A 22,218-nucleotide genomic window follows, 5' to 3' on the forward strand; every position below is an offset into this window, starting at 1 on the left:
AATTCAGTGCTACGCAGGCCTAAAAGGAGGAGAACATACAAGGATCTCTATCACAAGGAACAAGAAAACAGCTTTTTTCACAGATGCTGGTGAAATACTCGATATGGAGAGGACTGAGCCCCTGCCTGCAGCCTGCAGACACGGCCTGCAGACACGGCTGAGGTGAGGCCATGGCACAAGCGCCTGCTCAGCCTACCTGCCCCTACCGCCTCATTCCTTCGGGGATTTTCTTTCTTTCTTTTTCTTTAAATAGCACAGATAGGCAGCACCCACACAGAGCACCCACAGATCGCCACAGCTGTACCCTACTGGTTCAGAACTGGCCCAGAAGAACTATCTGTAAGGCCGTGCTGCCAGCTGGCTGCAATAGGCTCACCGCTGTCGCTAGGCAAGAGCTGTGCCAAAGTTGAACGAGTTTGATCTAGGAGGTGCTCAGCACCCCCGGTTATCGCTGACTTAAACAGGACGTACAAATTCTCCACACTTGAAAGAACGTCCCCAGCCGAGACTTGTACAGAGCAAGCGATTGCCTTTGATTATCACAGAGTGAGACATGAAGACAGATTTCCTCTTTTTACTTGCAAATCTCGAGTCTTTCAAAGGGCCCGAAACACCCATTTCAGCAGTAAGCCTCCAACCAGCCGTATCCTGAGAATGCACTGCAACAAACGGCTCTGGTGCAGGCACTCGCTCAGCTCAGGCACAGTCAGGTAAAGCGGCCTCTCAGCCTGCAGTTCCAAAGGCCGGATTTTGTTAATATTTAGTCAACAGCAAGTTCTGCACTTGGATATTTGCTAAATTGGATTTAACTTTCAATGGCACGAGAGCAAAGGCAAATTTAAACATGCTTCAATTTGTGAAGCGGCTTTCAAGATATTTTCCCCGCGCGGTTGTTTACTGGTGAAAAGCACAGAGTAATTACCAACGTGCTGACAGGTCAGTGCCAAGAACCATGACAAAACGCACGTCAGAGGCAGCACAGCACGCTGGGGCCGGCTCAGCTGCGGGCACTGCCTGTGGGGAGGGGGCATGGGGTGGCTACAGGAGGGGGTCCCACAGCACCGCAGCCCGGCCCCACTACGTAGCAGCAGGAACACGCAGCGAGGTACAAAAGTAATTTGCACCAATAAGGAAAGCTGTGTGTTCTGTTTCCTTAAATAGGTGTTTGTCAATGATTAAACCCTCATGTGGTGCCAACGCCAGTCAGAAAACTGGTTGTGTTTCCAAAGGTTCAAGTGCAGACCCCCGACAGTTAAACGTTGTTCTCTACAAGCAAAATTACCAGTTCTTTTTCTCTCGTGGTCCACAAAGCAGCAACGGATTCTATTTCACTGATGCTATGCAAGCACCAGTCAGAATTAGAAGCTGAAATCACACCTTTCTATCTTAACAGTAAATACATCCTGCAGAAACAGCTCACAGGGTTTGGGCCTGATATCCTGCTGATCTCCCTTCAGAAACGTGCACATAAGGGCAGTAAAACTCTCGCTAGGTTCTGTTCTGTACTTTGTTAACCACAGGAGATGGAACCTGACAGACAGGGCCTAAGGACAGCACAAGCCCAGTGCTCCATCTCTCACCACCCCTGGGCTTCACCCCTGTCCCTCACAAAGTAGGTGCCCAGTACCCAAAGCCAAACCCCACCAGGTTGGATCTAGCTCCCAGTCTGTCACCTCTGGTTCCATGCAGCTGCAATAACCTACACCACCGGTATTGCTGTGCACTTGCTCACCAATTCAGCACCATCAGTTCTTCTCTCCTACCAGTCAACCCTGATGCTTCTCCCAGCCAAGACTCTCGCAGGGCTAATATCTGTACCAAAAAGCATGTAACCAGAACTACTCAATTTCTCTGCAAACTCTCAGTGTCTGAGCACAGAAATGGCATTCCCTTCAGAAAAGACCCCCTGGTTAGCCCTGGCCTGCTTTGCTTGCATCAACAGTGTGAGGTTTCCCTGGCTCTTGGTGCAGGCTTGTAACAGTTAGTGAACCATTTTCAAAGGTCCATCAGTCTACAAAACATTTACTCAATCTTTCTCGCTTCTAATGCTTCACCACTGCCTATTTTCTTAGAGAGAGGAAAAAAAAAACACCACCTTTTTCTTCTGCCTGAAAGCAGAAGGCTCCATTTCCTACCACGCAGCCCACTTCATTGACACCTCTGGCCCATCTCTAAGGTCCCTTCTGACCCAAACCATACCGTGACTCCATGACCCTTCCCCAGACTGCCCTGCTCCCCAGTCTTGGCCATATATTGGTGTGCCGACAGCTGACCACAACTTCTGCTTGCTCTGATGGCCTGGCAGCTTCAGCAAGCCTGTTCCACAGGACATTATGTTGCATTAAAAAGTACAAGGTGACTCACAATTCATTTTTTAACAGTATCAACCTGGGGTACCTCAACAGCAGCCACGAAGGAATTAATAATCTTTTTTCACTTCTTAAAAATAAATAAATAAATAAATAAATAAATAATTAAATCCCATTATTTTCCTTCAGACCACAATTTTCTGTGCTTAAACTACAAAACAACCAGAAAGCCCAAAAGGTACCACTCCAGCATCAGGAAGAAGTAAAATAACTCCATTCACCAGCATATCTGGCATCTCCCCCTCATACACCTGAACTGCATCCCCCACGCTTCCCATCTACATCTCACAAGCAGCAACACCAGGGGTCTATTATTTCATAGCAGTCAGAGGTCACTGTGAGACGTGTGCCAGCACAACTCTGCCCACCAAACTCAAAAGGAACAAGAACCAATGAAGTTTTTTGGCGTGTAAGGAAATTAAGTAGCACAAAACACAAACAAAATGTACCACATGAGTATTCCAGAAAAGGACAGAGCCCGAAGTAACTCCATAATCAAACCATCGTGAGTTATAGCTTAAAATCCAACAGCTGGACTCCGACAAGACTTTACATCGGTATGGAAATGGATTTACACGAAGCTCGCAGAAGAACTGAAACAATTACTTCAAAGGCGACTTGCGTGGAGCAGCTCCTTGCTCCTCACGCCTCTGTCCAAACGTGTGTGAAATGGTTTTATGCTTAAAATGAACACATAAACCAGCGATGGTTTTATCTCTCCTTTGTTTATTGGGTTACATGGTTCAAGCCGGCTCACAGAGGATGCGCTGATGAACCGAGCTGTCTGTGTATGTAAAATCTGACAGGGCTGCTAACACAGCCACGCAGTTCACACTTAAAAACACATTTTCTTTTGTTTTGCATGCAAGTATCTGAACCAACCCAAATCATCTCACCAAATACACTCAGCACAACTAGTGGTTAACACACACAGTGCTCGCCTTTTACCAACATGGGCTCTCGGAGCAGGGGAGCCCACCAATGCACAATCCCTGTGCTGCGGCACGGCAGCACTGCCTGCTGCTCGCTCTATGTGGGAGGGAAGGCAGCAGCCCGGCACCGACACCAGAATCAACCTGCTTTTTCAAGCAATTATTTCATTAGAAGGAGGGACCTTGGAGAAGTTTTACCTGCACAATCCACGACAATTCAATTCAAAAGGAAAAGGTTTTGTACTTCAGTCGGGGCACTAAATTCAAGTGGCAGCAGTGAGACTCTTCTGGGTTACTGCCAAAGAACACCTCGGATAGATAAGACAATCCCTGCTTTAAGATTATCATTATTATTTTTAATCAGAATCCTTACTTTACAAACTGTGCAAAGTTATACGGCAGAGCCTGCATTATTAGGAGCACGAGAACACGTCCCTACACTTCTGATTCCTCGTTCCGAACTTCCTCTGCCTCTCCTCAATCCGGGACTGTCCCCATTAAGGGCAGCGATCGGAAAGCACAAAAAAAAAGGTGAGGCTTAAAATCACCGTCCGGCAGCTCCGATTTCTCCTCTAGTTCCAAATCCTGACCGCGAGCAGCTGTCCCTCTCCACGCCGTTCTCCCCGCCAGCCGCCCGCAGGATGCTGGCACGGCTCATGGGCACGGCTCGGCGGGGGGACGGGACGGTTCTGGTCTCGCAGCTCCGGCCGCACACCCGAACACCCGCACTCCCTCTCCGGCTCTGCCCGCCCCGCTCCCGCTCCCGGTCCCTCCGGCCGCCCCGAGGGAGGAGAAGCGCCGCGCCTCGAGCGAGCGCCGGCCCCGCCGGTTTGTTTCCCCGCCGGCCGACACGGCGGCCCCGCGGGCTGCGCCTACCTTTCATCGCGGCGAGCACAAAACACATCATTTGTCAGGGGCGAAGCGGCGGGGAGCGCGGGGAGGCGGGGAGCGGAGGCGGGACGGGACGGGCCCTCGGTGCGAGCCGCCGCCGCCTCAGCAGCCGCCGCCGCCTGCCAGCGGAGAGCCGCGCCGCGCCGCCATCCCCCGGCACATATGAGGCTCCATGTGACCCGATGACAGCGCGCCAGCCCCGGCCCCCGCCTTGTTTACGCCGCGCTCCCTCCCGGCGCCGAGGGGCGGCGCGGAGCACGGGGAGAGGCGGGACCGCAGCGCCGCCCGGCCGGCAGGTGAGAGACCGGCCAGAGCCCCGCTGAGCTTCCGCGTTAACATGAACCGCGGGGAAGCGGCGCTTCAAGCGGAAAAACAACAGCGGGGACACAACGACAAACAGCTGCCGGGACACCGAGGCACGCGCCGAGCCGCTCGCAGCACGGAGCTGCACCCAGAGCCCCCGTCTGAACCCGCTCCCCGGAACCACGGCTCGCTGGAACCGCTGTTAGCAACGGCGGAATTGTTCACTGTGAGCGCTGTGACTGATGGAGGAGCGGCACTAGAGGGGAAAACACGGGGAAAGCGGCGCTGCCAGGCAGTGCACAGAGCAGGGCATCTCCCAGCAGCAAATCAGACCTGCGTGCACACACGGAAGGTAAAGCAAGGGAAAGCAGAGCAGAGAAAACACTGTGTCACACGCAGACCTGGGTCTAGAAAGGGTTTTCGTAAGACAACACCGAGTCCAGCCCTCCGGCACCGACCCCTGATGGCTCTCCTACCTACTGCCGTGAGGGCAATACAGTGCCACCAAAACACGGGCAGAAGCAGCCAGGAGTGCACCCAGCAGGGCAGTCCTTCATGATGCTCTTCTATCTTTACACCAAGAGCTAACATAGTGCAGCAGTACCAGTTCAGCAAGGATTTGGTGCTGTGTTCTGAGCTGTCTGTGCTCATATTGAGATGTGGCCCCGGCTGAGCACAGTGCTGGGGGGATGGGCACGGAACATGTAGCGCATCCCTGCGGGCCCAAGCAAGGCTGAGGGTGCTGCTGGGAGCAGCTGGGCCTGCAATGCACTGCTGTCACCATGGCCCTGCTGCATGCCTGGCAGTGAGCTGCAGCACTGCAACACACAGCACGCACGAGAGAAAAGAAGGCTGCCTTAATACATGTAAGGCAGTGAGTGAGATCCCGCGAACATTTCCCTCTGACACAGCAAGTCATGTCAGACCCGTGCCTTGAAAAATGTCACAGTCCATTAACGGCAGTTGTCTCGTCAGACATTTCACCTTAAGGTACGCAGCATTACATTATTACTGATCTGCATTTAGTTCCAGACCAGCTGAAACGAGCCCTGCGATGCGGGCTGACACCTGACGTCCAAAGCACGGCACGAAGCACGGCCCGATCCCGCACAACGCGGACCCCGAAGGGCCGAACAGAACCCGACGGGCGGGGCGGCGCTCGGGGCGGGGCGGCCCGGTGCGGTGCCGGCCCGAGGGCTCGTTACGGAGCGACCGTCCGTTGTCATCACGGTCACCGCTCAGGAGCTGTCAGTGCCGGGCTGCTGAGCCCGTGTCGTGCTACCTCACCGCGCACTGCTGCGTGCTGCACCGACACAAACCGGGTACGACGCAAACGGACTCGCTGGGTGACCGCAAACCTCGGGAACAATGAGAGAACAGCAACTATTTGTAGCAATACTCCGGACCCGGTACAAGTAGCGAGGGACGGGAAACACCGAGGATGGCCAGTATCGGGGGACACTGGGGAAACGCGTTCAGCCGGGCATTCTGAGCACAACAGAAAAAGCTCTCCCCCTCCACCTCTCCTTCAACAACACTGAGCAACAACACTGAGCAAACTTCATCTTCCAGGACCAACAAATACCTCCTCCTTTCTACCCAGCTCCACCAAAGGCATTCCCAAGTAGATGCAATGTAAATGCTGCTGACTGCGGAAGGATGCTGACGTTGCCCCAGCTCGGAGCACAAGCACTGCTGCAGCCCGATGGGACATGCTTTGCATACTGTATCATGAAGCTTAATTCAGGAAGAGTTCTGAGCTCTCCTTATCAATACGATTTGAATAATAAACACAGGGCGCAACCATCACCTTCCTCCCTTGTACAGCATGGAAGAAAAGCACTCTGAAAAGACAATGCATCAAGTAATAATCCCCTGTGCAAAGCAGGTAGAACCACACGGGGCAGTGCCGGAGCTGAAGCTGCCCAACCACTCCGACATACAGTTGCTCACTGCTCACAGACACAACTGCACATAAAGCCTCTTGCAGAGAAGGGACTGCATGCAGTGCTTCTCCCAAGCAGAGAATTAATTTACAGGAAGAGAAGTGGCACAAAAACACTTCAATAAATCAGCCAGGGTCTTCAGATTTTCAATTCCAGCAGGAGAACAGCTTTTTCATTTTGTTCAAACCACCTGGAGTTCAACTTCCCACAGATGGTTTTGCTTTAAAAATGGCTTCAACTATGTCAGGATAAAGGTGGTTGGTTTGGTTTTTGTTTTTTAGGTTTTTTTTTTTCTTTTACTCATTTTTTTCACATCCTTTTAATGAAATAAGTTATTCTAAATGTTTAGGAAATGCTGCACTGATTCACATACATATTAGTGACAGCTGGAAATACTGAAGTATTAAGTACTTAGAACACCCATACAAAAGAAAACTCCTACCAACCTCTAACTAGCTCCTCTCCGGAGCTAAGCCCTGTCCAGGAAAGATAACAGCACCAAGTGGGTACTCACAGCTCCTAGAGGTGGGCACAGAGCTCAGCCCCCACCAGGGGTGCAGCTCCAGATATCAGCAGTGTACAACGCACAGCTCACCTCAAGCATCAGACATCTGCACCGCTGCCCTTTGGGCTTCTTAGGCACCAACAATTTCCCCATGGAACCACACAGGTGCAGAGGGCTGTAACAGCCCAGCTTAACAAACACATCCAAAACAAAGTGTAGGAAGACTGCTGCTCTAAAGCTTTGAAATACAAAACACCACTCTGCCCGTCCTATTGATACTCACTTTTGAGGGGGCTTCTAATTGCTATACGCAGCACCCACAGAAGGACAGCTCCCTAACACATTCTCCCCCCCCTACATTCAGTGGTATTTTCATCTTCACTTGCTTCCAGCACTCCAAGCGCTTCACACCGTAGAAGATGAATTTAACTGAGGTTGTCCTCATTAAGCTGACTCTTTTTCATCTATTTAAAACCACTACGATGCTGACCCTGCAATCGTACCATTTTGCTTCAGACAAAATGCCTTCCCAAATTCTCGCTGAGGAAGTATGCTTTTGTGCAGCGTGTGCCTGCAGCTATATTTGTTAATCAAGCCATTTTATAAACTGCCCCTCAACTTCAATTAAATACATCGCTATTCACAACTGCTGAACTGGGAGCTGCGCTTTGTTCAATGGCTGCTACAGTTCTGCACATGGTGAAATGAAGTACAAAGTTGACAATATGTTCTGGATTCATCTGAGGGAGAGCTAAGTCCAAAGTCCACGTTGTTACCAGCTAGAGATACTGCTGGCAGTAAGGTGCTGGGGTCACCTAGTGAACTATGGGGGCTACCTAGTGAACTGTGCTGTTAACCAGTTTCCTCTGACCTTGGCATCCATTGAAAAGATACAATATTTGCTGCTTTTCAAAATGTAAGGAAACATCAGCACGCTTTGGAATTCAAGTGACTGGCCATAATCTCATCTTTCTCATCATCTGCCACCAGTTGCAGGTGGCTCAATGATGAGCCACAACTGGCAAGAAACACATTCATCTGGATTTAGTAACCTCCCCTTTTGTCTGACTACTCTGCAATGGAGCACTAAGTGCCTGATACTGAATTACTGATCACACTGCCATCACTGAGTCCCTCCTTGTCTCTGAAAGATTCTCATCCACACTGTTTTGCGCTGACAAAACTTTCCTTGCTATCCTGAAGTTCACATTAACAAAAAGCAGGAATTGTTTGCAAGTTGTTAAAGCGTTCTTTTTCACATCTAATTTTACCTGGCTATTTTTGGCCAAGCGCTGCTTGCCAAGAGCCAGAGCTGCTATTGTGTAGCATGTGTAGCGTGTCCCTTCCGATGGGGAAAACTCAACAGGCAGTGCAAACACTGCTGTTGAGATGGCTGTCAGTAGCACAAAAAACAGCAACATTTCAGTTATCTTCTGAGAAGCAATTGTTAGATCTTTGTTCAAGGATCGTCATCAAATAATCATTTTTGTCACAAACAGGCTCTCCAAAGAAAAGCCTTTCCCTGTAAACTGATCAAAAAGAACTGAGCTCTCTTCAGAGTATTCTGAAATCTTCAAAAGTCCTTTTGCTCCTTTACAGTTTGATGCTTGGGCTTCCGGGGCACAGATACCATTTGTTCACTTAACAACTGAATGTGGAGCTGGTGACAAGTGAAAACAACTCTGGATGCAGAGATGATGGCCATCCCCCACCCCTGGAGGTGCTCAAGGCCCTGGGCAACCCATCTAGGATGCCTATGACTGACCTGACCTCATGCTTCAGCTCTTCAGCCAGTTACACACCAGCGATAAGCAACAGTTGTTTTTGTTCCTGATGCATGCTGAACAAATAATATTCTTCGTTCTCTTTCAGTTTTGGGTTTCTCTTTCCACCTTCTTCTGCATGACTGGGGACGGCCAAAGTTGGAGAAAGGGCAGCAGTGAGCAGAGCGAGGTCTCAGAATCTTCCTCACCAACGTGTCAGTCCAAATGCAGCGTCAGGAAGGAACTTAGTGGTTTTATTGCCTTTTCCTGATGAATGGTTCAACTGGTTCAACAGTCAGGACGATATGGGCATATATACGCCAGTGGATCCTCTGCCCCTGAACGTGCCCAGGGCACTAACAGCACTCTGGCCTCTTGCCTGCCTCTCTGCTCCTGGCACACGCTCTAACCTCTTGACAAACAGAATGATTAAAGGAGGCTCATGTAATAACAACCAGAGAAATGTAGTAGTCTATACACTAAAGACAGCGAAAGAAAATTGTCAGTTCTGCCTGAAAGCTCTGGAAACAATGTTTAAGTCAGAGTTGCCAGAGAACAGAAGTGATCTCGCTTAAGCAGCCAAGGGGTAAGGACAGCAATGCTTCACCCTGTACTCATTTCCAGAGTTAGCAAAATTAACCTAAGCTAACCTGTAAGCATGCCAACACTTACATTGCTTCAGGTCATGCCCAGTGTCAACGTCTTACACTATACAAGATCAGCAAGCAATTTGCTCCTATTTTCAACATATGATCTGAGCTTTAGTGGAACAAATAAGCTACGCTGAGCATTCGGGGAACTAATATGGAAATCATTCTTCTTTCATGGAAAAGCAGAAGCATCTGTCCAGTCAAGCAAACTAAACAATGATCCTGCGTTATGAAATACTCTTTTTATAACTATTGACATTTCAGTCAGTAGTGCCACATGTCAATAGTGGTTTTATTGCTCACATTTAAAGTAAAGCTTCCAGGATAGGATTCATCCAAGTTGATGCTGTCTGATCAGTGGCACATTTCCTGCTCCTGTGAGCGTACACATTATTTATACAGCTTTGCACTGGAGAATGCTTGTGCTAGTATGAGAAAAATTAGAAGATTCATGGTTTTTTTAATGTCTCAATACAAAATAGAAGCTTCTCACTTGTTGGGATTTGAATGGTAGCTAGCAAATTGCTTTTATTTGCTATGTTTTTTTTCATATTAGGCACTTACAGTCATAGAATAGGTGCTCGCTATTGCTCTGATGAAACTTAAAATCTACTCCAGCAACATTCACTACTCCAGATGTTCTCTCCCATGATATCATTGCATCCTTAATATTACCAAAGAAAATGCATTGCTTATGATCAAGTGAGTGAAAAACAACAAACATACGTATAGCTTTTAAGGATTTAACTCTAAGGGTAATAATCTTTGATGATAACTTTCAGAAGTTAAAATAGCCTCAAACATTCACTCTTAAACCAACCACCATGCACCTACTTACAGCGATAAATAAACTGAACAAAGATGGCACAGACCCTGGGCATGAGACCCACACAGATAATTCCTTCGCATAATTATAAATATCAGACACGATCAAGAGACACTGTTGAAGGATATTAGTCTTTAGTAGAAGCAAAATAAGATGATTCACTCACAAAGGAAGATGATTGAGAGTATTTTGTTTGTTTGATTTTGAACTAATAATCACCACATTCTATGGGGAACACCTGCACAGCACAACCTCTTGCGTTAAAAGGAGGAAGCGCAGTATTCTAAGCTGATGAATGTGATCACAAAGCAGAGCATATAGGGCAGAACGATCTGCTGCTTCATATAAAACCTGATTCTGCAGCTTGCACTTGTATTAATTCAGCTCAAGCACTTTTTAAAAAACCTTATCTAAAGAAGTAAAACAGATCAAGTAATTAGAAACCTTCTCATTGCCTACCTTAGTAATCTGATATGAACTATGACCACTCGCTTGATAACAGTCATCTTGAGCTGATGATTTAAAGCTCATTAGCATACCCCTGTCTCACAGAAAGGAATTCACCAAGTGTTTTTCACATTGACACATCATTTCCGATTATTTCAGTTCAATTTTAAAGGATCTTTGACAAGCCTGCTGAAAGACTTGTCAAAGAACAGGGAAACATTATGACATTCTTTCCCCATATTCCATTCCAGAGCATGAAATATGAGGGGCATTTCTAATAGAATCAAGGCTAATTTGAGACACAGTTAATCTTTAAGGCTGCAGTAGCTGGAGGGGTTACCTCTAACACAAGGCAGCTGTTCTTCAGTGCACATCTGTAATCAGGTTCTAACACATACCCTGGTTATTAAAACAGAGATTTATTGATTCTAAGGTAAATGTATTGTAAAGCATGTACTCTACCAGCTACAATAAAGCAGAGACACTCAAATTTCAATACATTTCTCTTAAACACGTCCAATAAATTAAAAATGTAACTGCTGCTTTCAATCTTCCCACTTGTTTTTAGCTGAAGGATAAAGAAATATACATAAATGTGTACACGATTGTTAACTTCTTCCCCAGAATAGTATTTTAGGTTTAGTTCAAAGTAATTGATTTATTTGCCTTCTAATGTGAGCAACTGAAATGGTGAACATCCATCACCAGAGTTATTGTGCAGCCACCTGTTAAACAGACCTACTAGAGTTATGCAATCTGTACAAGCTTAAAGTTGTAGGATGTTATAGGAAAAATGCACACAGCAGGCCAAGCTCTGCCTCCTGTGCATGTTTGAGGGTGTCACCTCCTGGGGAAAGCCCCCAGAGGCAGCCCCACAGCCCTCCCTGCACACACTGAGCTTTCAGGTAAGAAGGGAACCACTATAAACCCCACATATTTTACATCTGCCCTCCTCTTTTGCTTCATCTACATAGAAGCTGGCCCTGCCATGCCTTTTGTTCAAAGCTATACAAAAGCAGTGCATTGCATGTTAAGCTTTTCCATTTAAGGACAGTACTCTGCAAAGAGCAATATGTGCAGTTTCACCGCGGGGAGAAAGTGCATTATTTTTGCCTTCACAAACTCTAGCCCTTCCTCTTTAGTTGTCTAGTGATCCCAAACTGAGAACATGCCAAAACACTGCAATAGAAACGCTTCATTGGTTTTGTCAAGTAAGAAAAAAAATGTTTTCATGCAATCACCACTGTAAGCCTGCAAAGCATTAACGATATTAGGGAAGAAATTTACTGGATTATTGCAAGATAAAATCAAAAGGAAAGATCTATAAAGCCTATTAAAAAGATGCATTCCCTGACACAAGAATTAAAGCTTTGAGATTCATTCAGCATCAGTGGTAGTGTCTCGGCAAAACAGGAAGCTTTGTGAGATGTAATGCAGAAAAAGCATAAGGTTCATACTATGTTATTGCAGGATGTATGGAAAACACCAGCTTTTTGAAATGTTTAATGGAAAAATATTTTCTTATTTTTCTCCTGGCTTCTAGCCTGTGCAGCTAAATATGAGCCCTCAATCACTGTATCAGTTAGCATATTTTGTTCAAACATAATTATGTTAAAATAGCTTGAAGAGTGAGACTTGAGATCAGAGACTCAGCGTTGGAGCTTATAATCTGTTCTGTGAGGTGTCAGATGGTCTGCAGCAGAACATTTGGAGTGGAATTCAAATAGACCTGAGGTTATAAGAGTTATTCAACAGTGAGTTAATGAGAGAGAGCCTTTATAAAATGATGGACTACGGAGTGCTTTTATTTGAACCTTAACTTCTTTGAAAAGCACTTACTATGGAAACCAAGTTCTGTGAAAAGACCCAAATACGAGGGAAACCGCAGGTGTGGTGTCTGAACCAGCTTTCTGACCAAGGAAACAAGAATTTTAAAGCCTAGTGGCAGGGGGTGATTGGATAGGAAGATAAAAATTCTTGTTCAACAAAAGCCAATATCTGCTATCCTATCTTAAAGACTGCAGTTTTTAGTGGTAAAGAGCAAGCTGCCACACTCCTCCTCTATACGCATCTCCCTAGCTTGAGAATATTTCATTAAAGATGATTTTTAAAAAGACTTGGCCATCTAAAGGTTGTTTTTTTTTCCACTTTTATTGGAGTTTATTTGTGCTTACTAAAGTCTCTGCTCCCTCTGCTAACACTGCTGTGCATACACAGAAAGTGCTTCTGTGTGCACTGCATCTGGAACACCTGGAAGGTGCTCATTTCATTTGTATCTGCAAAAAGATCTTTGTGCAGAAAGCTTCAGTAGGTCCAAGGTTAGGAAAGTGCAGGAGTCATATGAGCACTCTGTTAACAATTCTTAAAATAAGCCTTTTCTGGGGAAAAAAGAAAATAAAGGCCATTTGAGGAAAAGTCTATTGGGCTTCTTCACCAGGAGTAGCTGGAAAGCAGAAGGAAACCTGTGTTGCTTTACAACTTCTTGTCAACGTGTGAATTGAAAATGTGCTGAGCTGTGCACTTTGTTATTATATGCCCACACCCAAAGGATGCACAGGGAGTGAAGAGAACTACATGTTCCTTCTTCAAATTGCACCTATTATCTAATAAACTAGTAGAAACATTTCCCACAATTACAATATACATAAGTCTCCAAAGCTGTTTATTTGGCAACTTTGATGTATATACTTCACTAAAGTATTAAGTGGTACATCACCCTGCTACCTTATTGCAATGATTCAGGGCATGAAAATCAGAACTGGTTTATGTCCATGTTGTATGCACAGCCAGAAGGGAACACGGGCTGGCATTTTTCTTAGTGAATATCAGCTGCTTCAGAATCACTGCCTGGTTACATGGGTGACACAGCTGAGAGCATTTGTCTTGCATTACAATGATGGAAGTGAAGACAACTGGATTTCGTCCTACTCAATTATCAATCAATACAGCTGCTGACTAAATTCAGGTAAGAAACCAGTTATTGTTGAGAATAGCAAAAATCAAAGGAGTGGCAGAACTGGACGAAGCTGGAGCACAGAGATTGTTTAAAAAGGTAAAAATAAGAGAAGAATCAGATTGACTTTCAGATTGTATTGATTGCACATGGGGATTAGGAAGAAAAAACGTTGCAAAGAGCACAATGGCTTCTGTAACTTTAATAACTCTTACCCACCTTTACCAGGCCAGGCAAGAGCAAACAGCGCCTTCTGGACTGCCATCTTATACCTGGTATCACTGCAAACCAAGCCTGCAAGCTGTCCATGTAGTTGAGAAACCACTTCCTCTTCCACACGATTTACAGAAGACTTCAGCGTGCACTCAGAAACGGTTACTTCAGATTACATCTACACGAGCTGCACCACAGGCCTAAAACTTGGGGTGCTCAGTACTGGGTTGGATATATTGGAGTAGGGCTTTGAAACACATCTGGCCAGCAGGACCGCTAATTACATGCCAGTTTTACTACCCTGATCAAGAAGTGCCCAAAGCACTGTAACTGCTCAAGCTATTTTGAAAAGAGCCTTGCTGTGCAAGCATGTAACAAATGATATTAAAAATACTCCATTTTTCCTTATGGCTGCAGCAGGGAAACCAAAACACAACATATTCCTACACATTAAAAAAAAAAAAAGCTAGAAGGGACCTTCATATATTTATCTTCTGTGGGTTATTTGGGTTTTTTTTGGGTCAGAAATGACCACACTGCCAAAAGCACTGCACATCAGTGATTACCCAGTCCTATTTATAATTCCCATATGCCAAACAACTGTGACAGAAGGCTCACCATAAACTCTGTCATTTTCCGTTTATAAATAATACAGTCTGCCGAAATGATTCCACAAATAGTGGAACTGCACATCTGCATTAACATCAGAAAGCAGGTAAATAGGCATTACTGGCAGGTTATCCGCTCTTGGCTTTTTTTTAATACTCACAGCCAAGTTTGCAGTTTTTCTATGGCCACACTTAGTGCAACTGGCCTGATGCGATCTGAGCATGTTTACTGGGTATAACATTACTATATTTACATCGCTAGTGGATCCAAATATATTCTGGGGAGGGTAAAAACCTGAGGGAGTGGTGACTGAGTCAGGATCCCACATATTAGATTTCCATTTGGAATAGGTTTCCCAAGGTATCTAATTTCACTTGCAGCACTGTATGTCTGGGATTTCTCAATGTCAAATTGATGGAAAATATTATGTCTGTGTTTTAATCCAATTCCTAAAAGGCATTCACTTTATATGGTTATAAGTGCCTGAGCAGAATATGCCAGCAGACATTTTGGTGTTGCCATACCAAAGAAACCGTGCTAGATTTTCCACGACGGGCATAAATTCCTGTGGCTTCTGGGTCTTGGCTTTTTTCGCTAACAACAATACACTGCTAGGAGTCACCAATGCGAAACATCATATGCTCGAAATTCATTTCCTAAAGGTCTGTATGGATCAAAAGAAATCCCTGAATTAGGAATGAGCCCTGCAGGAACGAGGGAAAAGAAACACAAAATAACAGGAAATCTGTTGCTTTGACATAGTAAGAAGGAAAAAGAAATATCTAAAAAGAAACCTCATTTATTAGCACTGAGCTCATGTACACAAGGTAGAGGCATTGTGCTGTTAGGATAAAAAAGCAAAAGGTCTTTTCAATTTAGGTGTAAGAGAACTGCATTCATTCCTGATTTATCTCCACCTTAATCACACTTCATGGTGGGAGCTGCTCTGCCTGCAAACCACCAGATCCAAATCTGATTCTGCAGATGCGTGATTAGAAGCCCTGGATTGGGCACTGGCTTCTTTATCAACTCCTTTCCAACCCAGGCCAGCAGAACGGATACAAGGGATATAAGCCACGAGGCCAAACCAGAAAACACCTGCTATTCCTCTGCTCTGCAAAATGGATCACTGAGCTCTGGATCTCAAAAAAGCTCACTGGGAAAAACTGATGATAAATCTAAACAAAGCAGAAAAATAATAAACAATATAATATGTCCCTAGGAAAAAAAAGAAAACAAAAACAAAAACATAACAAGTTTCATTTACAACTGCAAAATCATCTGGTCTGGGTGTATGGGCTTCAGATGGCCAGCATACCAGTTCAGATATAGCTGTGATATTCAGATCCTTAACAGCCTATTCTGCACCTCAACAATCCATCCAGACCTGTGGTTCCCAGCAAGGACCACACATTGTAACACAGATGAAAGAACACTTCAGCTGAGGTGCTCTGGTTGCTGTTCAATTACCTGAGTGGCAACAAACAGCTTACACCAAAATCATAGGCACAAAACCCAACAAACTTACTGCATAAATGGACCACCCCCACCTTGCCCCAGATTCTATCTCATTTCTAAAAATAAAGCTACCGGTTCTGGATCACATTTCCTCAGGAACGTGTAATTTTAAAGCTGATACTGTCACAAGCTTGCGCCATATGTTGAAACAAATGCGGTTTATATATATTGTTCGTAAGCTAACAATTCAGATAAGCTTATTTGTAAGCTAAGTATAGCGCTAATCACATGAAGACATGGGTATAAGATCCTACCATCACTGTGAATAGCTCTTGTTAACTGTGCACATAATGGCAGAACAGACTCTCCCTTATTTTCAGTGCTTATCATATTGAAAGCTCTGACAAACTGCTGCTCAGGGAAATTCAAGGTTCATTACCAAATCATCCGAGAGTACAAAAATCCTTATTCCAAGAAGGAAGAAATATATGAAACGGCTGTCTTCAACTTACAGTATAATATAGACAAAATTCAATTAAACCCATGCAAATAAAGCTGCAAGCACTCAAGAACAAAAATGATGATGCCTTGCCACAGAGAGAACAGCTCCTTTGGGAAAAGATTAAATCAATATACTTAACCTTTACATTCCAGAGGATTGCCAAATCACCTCACTTTGGCAAGGACGCTCATGTAAACAGTCATCAGTTAAATTAAAAATCTGGGAGATAAATCTAGTTGAATTCCTTCTGGGAATGACTTGTAGGTATAAATCAAACACCAACAGAGAGGAAAAACACAATAACAATTCCTGTAAACTCAAGGTTTGTAATTCTTCAGATACATCCAACTAATTAACTCCAAGTAGATCCTAAGAGCCAGTATCATATATGAATATTCAGGCCAGCTCTAAACCCGCAAACATAGATAAGACCAAGAGCACCTCTCAGCGGGGCTTCAGCTGGAACATTATGCTAAGAGCAACAGTCAAATATGCTGTGATTGCCTGAGTTCAAGAACCCTATGCTTGTCTCACTAGCAAGGTGACTTGTCCATTTCACAACAGGTCACATACACACAGGGAAAGTTGCACGCCACTAACAGCATCCCAGCCACACAGTGGATGGAGATGATGACTTCTTAAACCCCTTGGAGCTCCCAAAGCACATACAATACAACTAAACACAACCACATCATTTCTGCTACCCAAGACTAGCAACTGCGATTTTTACCCAGCACTGAACAGCACCATTTGGACAGGGCCTGCAGTTTTAACTCTAACAGGGGTCAGTTTCAACCTGCTGAGTAGTTCCAGCTAACAGGGAAACCACCAGAGAAAGTGGCATTTTCCACTCTTACAGCTACAATTCCAGTCACTGAAACCTCACTTAGTCCCAGGGCATCTGACTGAAGCCTATTCAAAGATTAAAGCATGATACACATAAAAAATAATATTCCAGACCTGAAGAGTTACCTGGTCCGGTTTCAACTTAGTTATTCACTGAGCAGACTAACAAGCAATATGGTAGAGAGAATAAGAGGATGACAAGGTTACTTTTGCATGTGCTTGGCTGGGGTTTTGCATTTTAATCTTTTCGATCTTCACATCTTTCTAAATTCCATTTTTCTCCAACTGCTCATTATGATCTGGAGGCTTTTATTAAAAAAAAATAAAAATCTGCTTCCTTGTTCTTCCTGTCAGCCATGGGCTGTACATCAGGAAGGTTGGCAGTAAGCATCTTTTGGGCATACATTACCAAAAAGAAAAGCAAACATTTATAGCTGCTACAGTATGGTTGGAATCAGTTGGGTACAAGCCACTGCTTTAGGCTGTCACCTCTCCAGAAACACCTGCTTTGTCCCTGTGCAGTATTCCTTGTGCAGCTTTCAAACCGCAGGAGACGACAGTTTGTTTGCAGCAGGAGGGCAATAGCCACTCTTTTCTTTTTGCTCCTACAGGAGCCTTGGGAGTGTGCCCAGATGACATGGAGAAGGTTTGTCACTGCCAGAGATCTGCTTTTTATCTGGGGAAAGAACTCCAAGCACTCACCAACTTCCAAGTGTCTCTCGTCTCCCAGGTAGCAAGATTCCCACAGAAGACCAGGCATATGGTCTAGAAGCCTTTAGTAGATAATCATCACCATGTACTTTATTTTGCTTTTGACAGAACAGCTGTATGTCCTGGCAGTGCTGACTCATGATGGAGGGTGCAAAGAGTCAGGCTCTATTCAGTGGTGTCCAGTGCAAGGACAAGAGCAATGGGGACAAACTGGAACAAAGGAGGTTCTGTCTGATCAGCAGAAAGCATTTTTGTGGGTAACAGCACTGACACTGGTTGCTCAGAGACTGTGGAGTCTCCTCCTTGGAGATCTTCTAAAGCCTGTGCATGGTCCTGAGCACCCTGTTGAGCAGGGGTGGGACTAGATGCACCTCTGGACAAACCTCTGAGTCCTTCCAACCTCAGCCATGTCATCTGTTAGAAATGAACCACAAGTTCTAAGGATAGCCTTGAATTCTATCAGCAGAGGGCCTGTCCAGGAAGACAGTCAGAGCTAAAAAGCAGGAGAGCAAGTTTTGCCCTCACATAGCGCTCTTGAAAAGCACCTCTCATCCCAGCTTCGAGTTGTCTGGATCACAGTCTGACAGACTGCAGGCGAGAGAGTATCAAAAAAGGGTCATACCATACTTTTCTGTCTTATTCAGGAAGATAAAATTAACGCCCACTCTAATTCCATCACTTGCCTAGGATGAAAGGATGACATGCAGCTCGAGGCTTCTAGCTTTGGGTGAACAAAGACCATGAGCATGGTGGAGATGTGCATTCCTTGAAAGGCTCCCTCTGTTATGCTGCTTCATGTCTAGCAGCATTTTGCCTTTTCAGCTCACCAGTTACACAGAAGACAGCACTTTACATCAAGTTTTTTTTCCCTTCAAACATCCTCTGAGTGGAATGAACAAAGCTGTGTTTCCTTGCTGGCCTGTCACATGTGGCAAGCTCTTGGCACACACAAAACCAGTCTATTTGCTCAAGAAAAATATACGCCTGGCTGTGCAAATACAGCCCATGGCACGTTTCTTTGATTACCATGTCTCAGTCTTTCACCACAAATCCTTAAGAGTCCACATTTTATTCCAGAACTGTTGCTTTGATACCTTTGATACCATTTTACAGCTGAGGGACACGAGACAACTAGAAACTAGGTACGTCCTTGCTCATGTCAGAGGAAAGTTTATGGCCAAATATGTTCTCATTAGCTTTCTGGCACAGATATTGGAACTACTGCTGGCCTGTACGTGCCTGCATTAGTGAATGGTGTGCATAATGTTCCTACCGCATCTCTAGTTGGAAGCTGCTCTGGCTATGACTTCTGCCATTTTGAGTATGACATATGCTTTTAAGATTAAGGTGGAAATTTTCAAGTAACTCTAAGGCACACGGGTGCTCATATCCTGAAAGCCAGTGGAATTAGCTGCCATAAATTTTTTTTTTCTTTCTGAAATTCCACCTTAATTCATTTTGGTTCAAACAGGACATTATATGAAGTCAAATCACACTGTAAGTATCAGAAACCACATTACTAACTTAAATGTTGAAATTTCTAAGTGGTTAATGCTTCAGTGAACGACCCAGAAACCTTCAGACCTTGTTTCCTTTCCGTGTGTCAGCCAGGTTAGCAGAACACAGAACGTACTGCCCGGTCCTCAGTTCATCTTCAGTAGTTCCTGCCACCGAGTCATTTGCCTCTACTGGTATGACTTTACTCAACAACAATCTCACACAATGACCCAGAGCCGGCTTTAAAAAATGCAGACGCACTGCATCTCTGAAAACCGCAGTCATGGAGAACCTGCGAGGCAAAGGTAATGCTTAATTGTATTACACATCGGAAACCTTAAGCTGGATAGCAGCAGTACTGCTTACCTTTGTGTGTGTGTGTGTGTGCATTGGCCAGTAAACCTCTTTGTGTCAGATGAGGCATGCAGTAAAACCTGGGTAGGAAATGCAGCTGTTCAATACAGATGGCAATACCAGGAATGGCAGAGCTACGACGGTTTTGTTCTCTCTCAGAGCCAACGTCATATAAACTGTTATTTCAAGAATAAATCCTGTCCTCACCTCCACGGGTTAGGTTTGGAACAATTTTTCTAAGGATGGAAGGTATAAGCCTTGCAGAGATAATAAAACCAGGCACAGCAAAACAGCGATTGCTCTGCCTGCAGAATTAGCTTCCTCTGGGAAGGTGCACAATAGCATGTAAGGAAGTAAGAATGTTTAGGACAGGTCTGGGAGAGAAGGAGGATCTTCTGCTTGAATCTCTTTCCTCTGAAGAAACCTCTTTTCCTTTTTCTAACTGCCTTTCTCTTGCCACTTAACAAGCAGAAAAACTGATTGAGAACTGTAACAATGCAGGAGCTATCTGTGAGGGTGGTATTTAGGCAAACCACAAGTTCTCTTGCTCATTATCTCCTCACCAAATGAAGTGTTCTTACCCACCTGTGCATTGTTCTCATCCAGCTGCCCTACTTCTGTTTATTATGTAGCATTCATTAACTGGTTCTAGAGATAGCAATTGAGAGTGAATAATTATCTCCCTAGCAAAAAAGAATAAGGGTCAGATTCTTAAAGGTGAATGCTGAAGGTTTTAAAAAATAGAAATGAAAAAACAAGCAGGCCTATTTCGCCACTTGGTTCTCCATTAAGAAAGCCAGGATTCAAAGGAATGGATACACTTCGTTTATTCTCTACAATTTTTGCAGTGTCAACGCTGATTTTAATGGGGCTCTTAGAGGTCTCAGGGGCTCTGTGTTATTAGCTCTCCCTTATGGATAGATAAAGAAAGCACAGCCGCTTGGCGTGCTCTTTATCCAGAAGGTCAATTTAGCTACAAATGGCAAATCAGAGTCTTCTGATGTGTTTCAGTAAAACTTTACCACACGGTATCATGTATTCAGGTAACGTGACTTAGGATAGCGGAAAAAATAAGATGATAGGATAGCATCTACCACATACTTGCCACTGAAGGGTGTAGCTAAAGGAGGGTTATTAATCTGCTGCTAGAACATAACAAGTGTGCCACCGGGAAGGTTGCAGCTATTGTTACCCATACTAGCTGTTTATTAATATAATATGAACTTCCTAAGCTTATGATATAATTGTGGTTGAGAGTACAGTAACTCTTCCACTTTGTTTTAGTATTCCTTGTGAGTAGTTTTCTTGTCAGTATTTATACAACACCACTAGCTGCAGAGTTGAATTGTAATGGCCCACAACAGCCTCCTGCTACAGAAAGCAGTAGGACAAGGGCACGCAAAGATGGTACAGCCTAAGCACAAGGACACAGTACCGCTAGTAAGAAAAAGTCTAGGGGGCAACTTGCACAGTGATAAGCAATCCCAATTGACCAAGTTGTCATCAACTTGACAAAGGTCTCCTTTGCAACAGCTAATGTTTCAGATGCTTTATTTCCTTCAACTCCCACTGCCAGGAAAACAGAGGAGACTCTTTCCACCCTTCCTACAGAGCACACCTTCCTACTCCAGCCTCCTGGCTCCAGCAGGCACATAGGGCAGAGGGATCTCTGTTTGCTACACAGCATGGCCTTACCTTCTCCTGAGATACAGCTTTGTTTGGCAATAGTTGGGCATGGACATCCAAACTGAAAATACTTATCTTAATAAATAATACTATTTTCTTCTCTATAAAGAGCAATGCAAAAGACTTTCAGATGAAGAAGAAAGGCTTTACCAAACTAATTTTTACATCTATTGAAACAGCTATTACTAAGCTATTTCACAAGGAGAAGACAGATAGAAGGTAAGGGATTGTGGTTAAGAAGTCTCTAATTAAGTTTTACTGCAAGGTAGAGAGAAATAATTATAAAAAGTGTGGTAGAAAAAGATTTCCTGATTGGAAATTATTAGTGTGTTAATATGGTAAAATGCTAAGCAGCAGCATCAACCAGCACTACTTCACTGTCCTTAAAGCAGTCTAAATTTAAGCTCTATCTAAAATATGCTTGCTAGAGTTCAGATATCAACACAAGAAAAGCTTGCTGACAGAAACCAAAGTGGGTACATTTAAATGTCAGCAAGGACTACTTTGTCCCACAGAAATTTCAATTAGCTGACGGTGTCAAAAGACACCCTACATACCAATGCTGCCAGCAGCAAAAAAAGAAAAGCGAGGAGCATATGTAACAACCACATAGCACCCAACGCCACATAGCTGGTCTGCGTGACATTGGGAAAGTCATCTATCAGAAGCGGGGTACACAGCATCACTTCACCAGGAGACAGGGGCAGCTTTGTCCTTAACACATGGGCGCTAGCTAAAACCGTGGTCATGGCTGGAC

The 22,218-nt window shown here is 44.7% G+C and overlaps 1 protein-coding gene across 4 annotated transcripts in view; it reads right to left on the minus strand.

Annotated features, from left to right (window-relative positions):
• RORA (RAR related orphan receptor A) overlaps positions 1 to 22,218 on the minus strand; it is a 339,131-nt gene that overhangs the window by 67,807 nt on the left and 249,106 nt on the right. For 2 of the 4 annotated variants that reach the window (XM_085515033.1, XM_015872511.3), the window contains exon 1: positions 4,178 to 5,244. The exons of the other annotated variants lie outside the window; for them this stretch is intronic. In XM_085515033.1, coding sequence (XP_085371159.1) covers positions 4,178 to 4,208 — 31 coding nt within the window. In that variant the 5' untranslated portion in view covers positions 4,209 to 5,244. Of the gene's footprint in view, positions 1 to 4,177; positions 5,245 to 22,218 lie in introns of those variants that run through there. 4 annotated transcript variants of the gene reach the window in all.

The sequence above is a fragment of the Coturnix japonica genome, chromosome 14, assembly GCF_054131305.1.
Source record: "Coturnix japonica strain WE chromosome 14, WE-NBRP24, whole genome shotgun sequence".
NCBI lineage: Eukaryota > Metazoa > Chordata > Aves > Galliformes > Phasianidae > Coturnix > Coturnix japonica.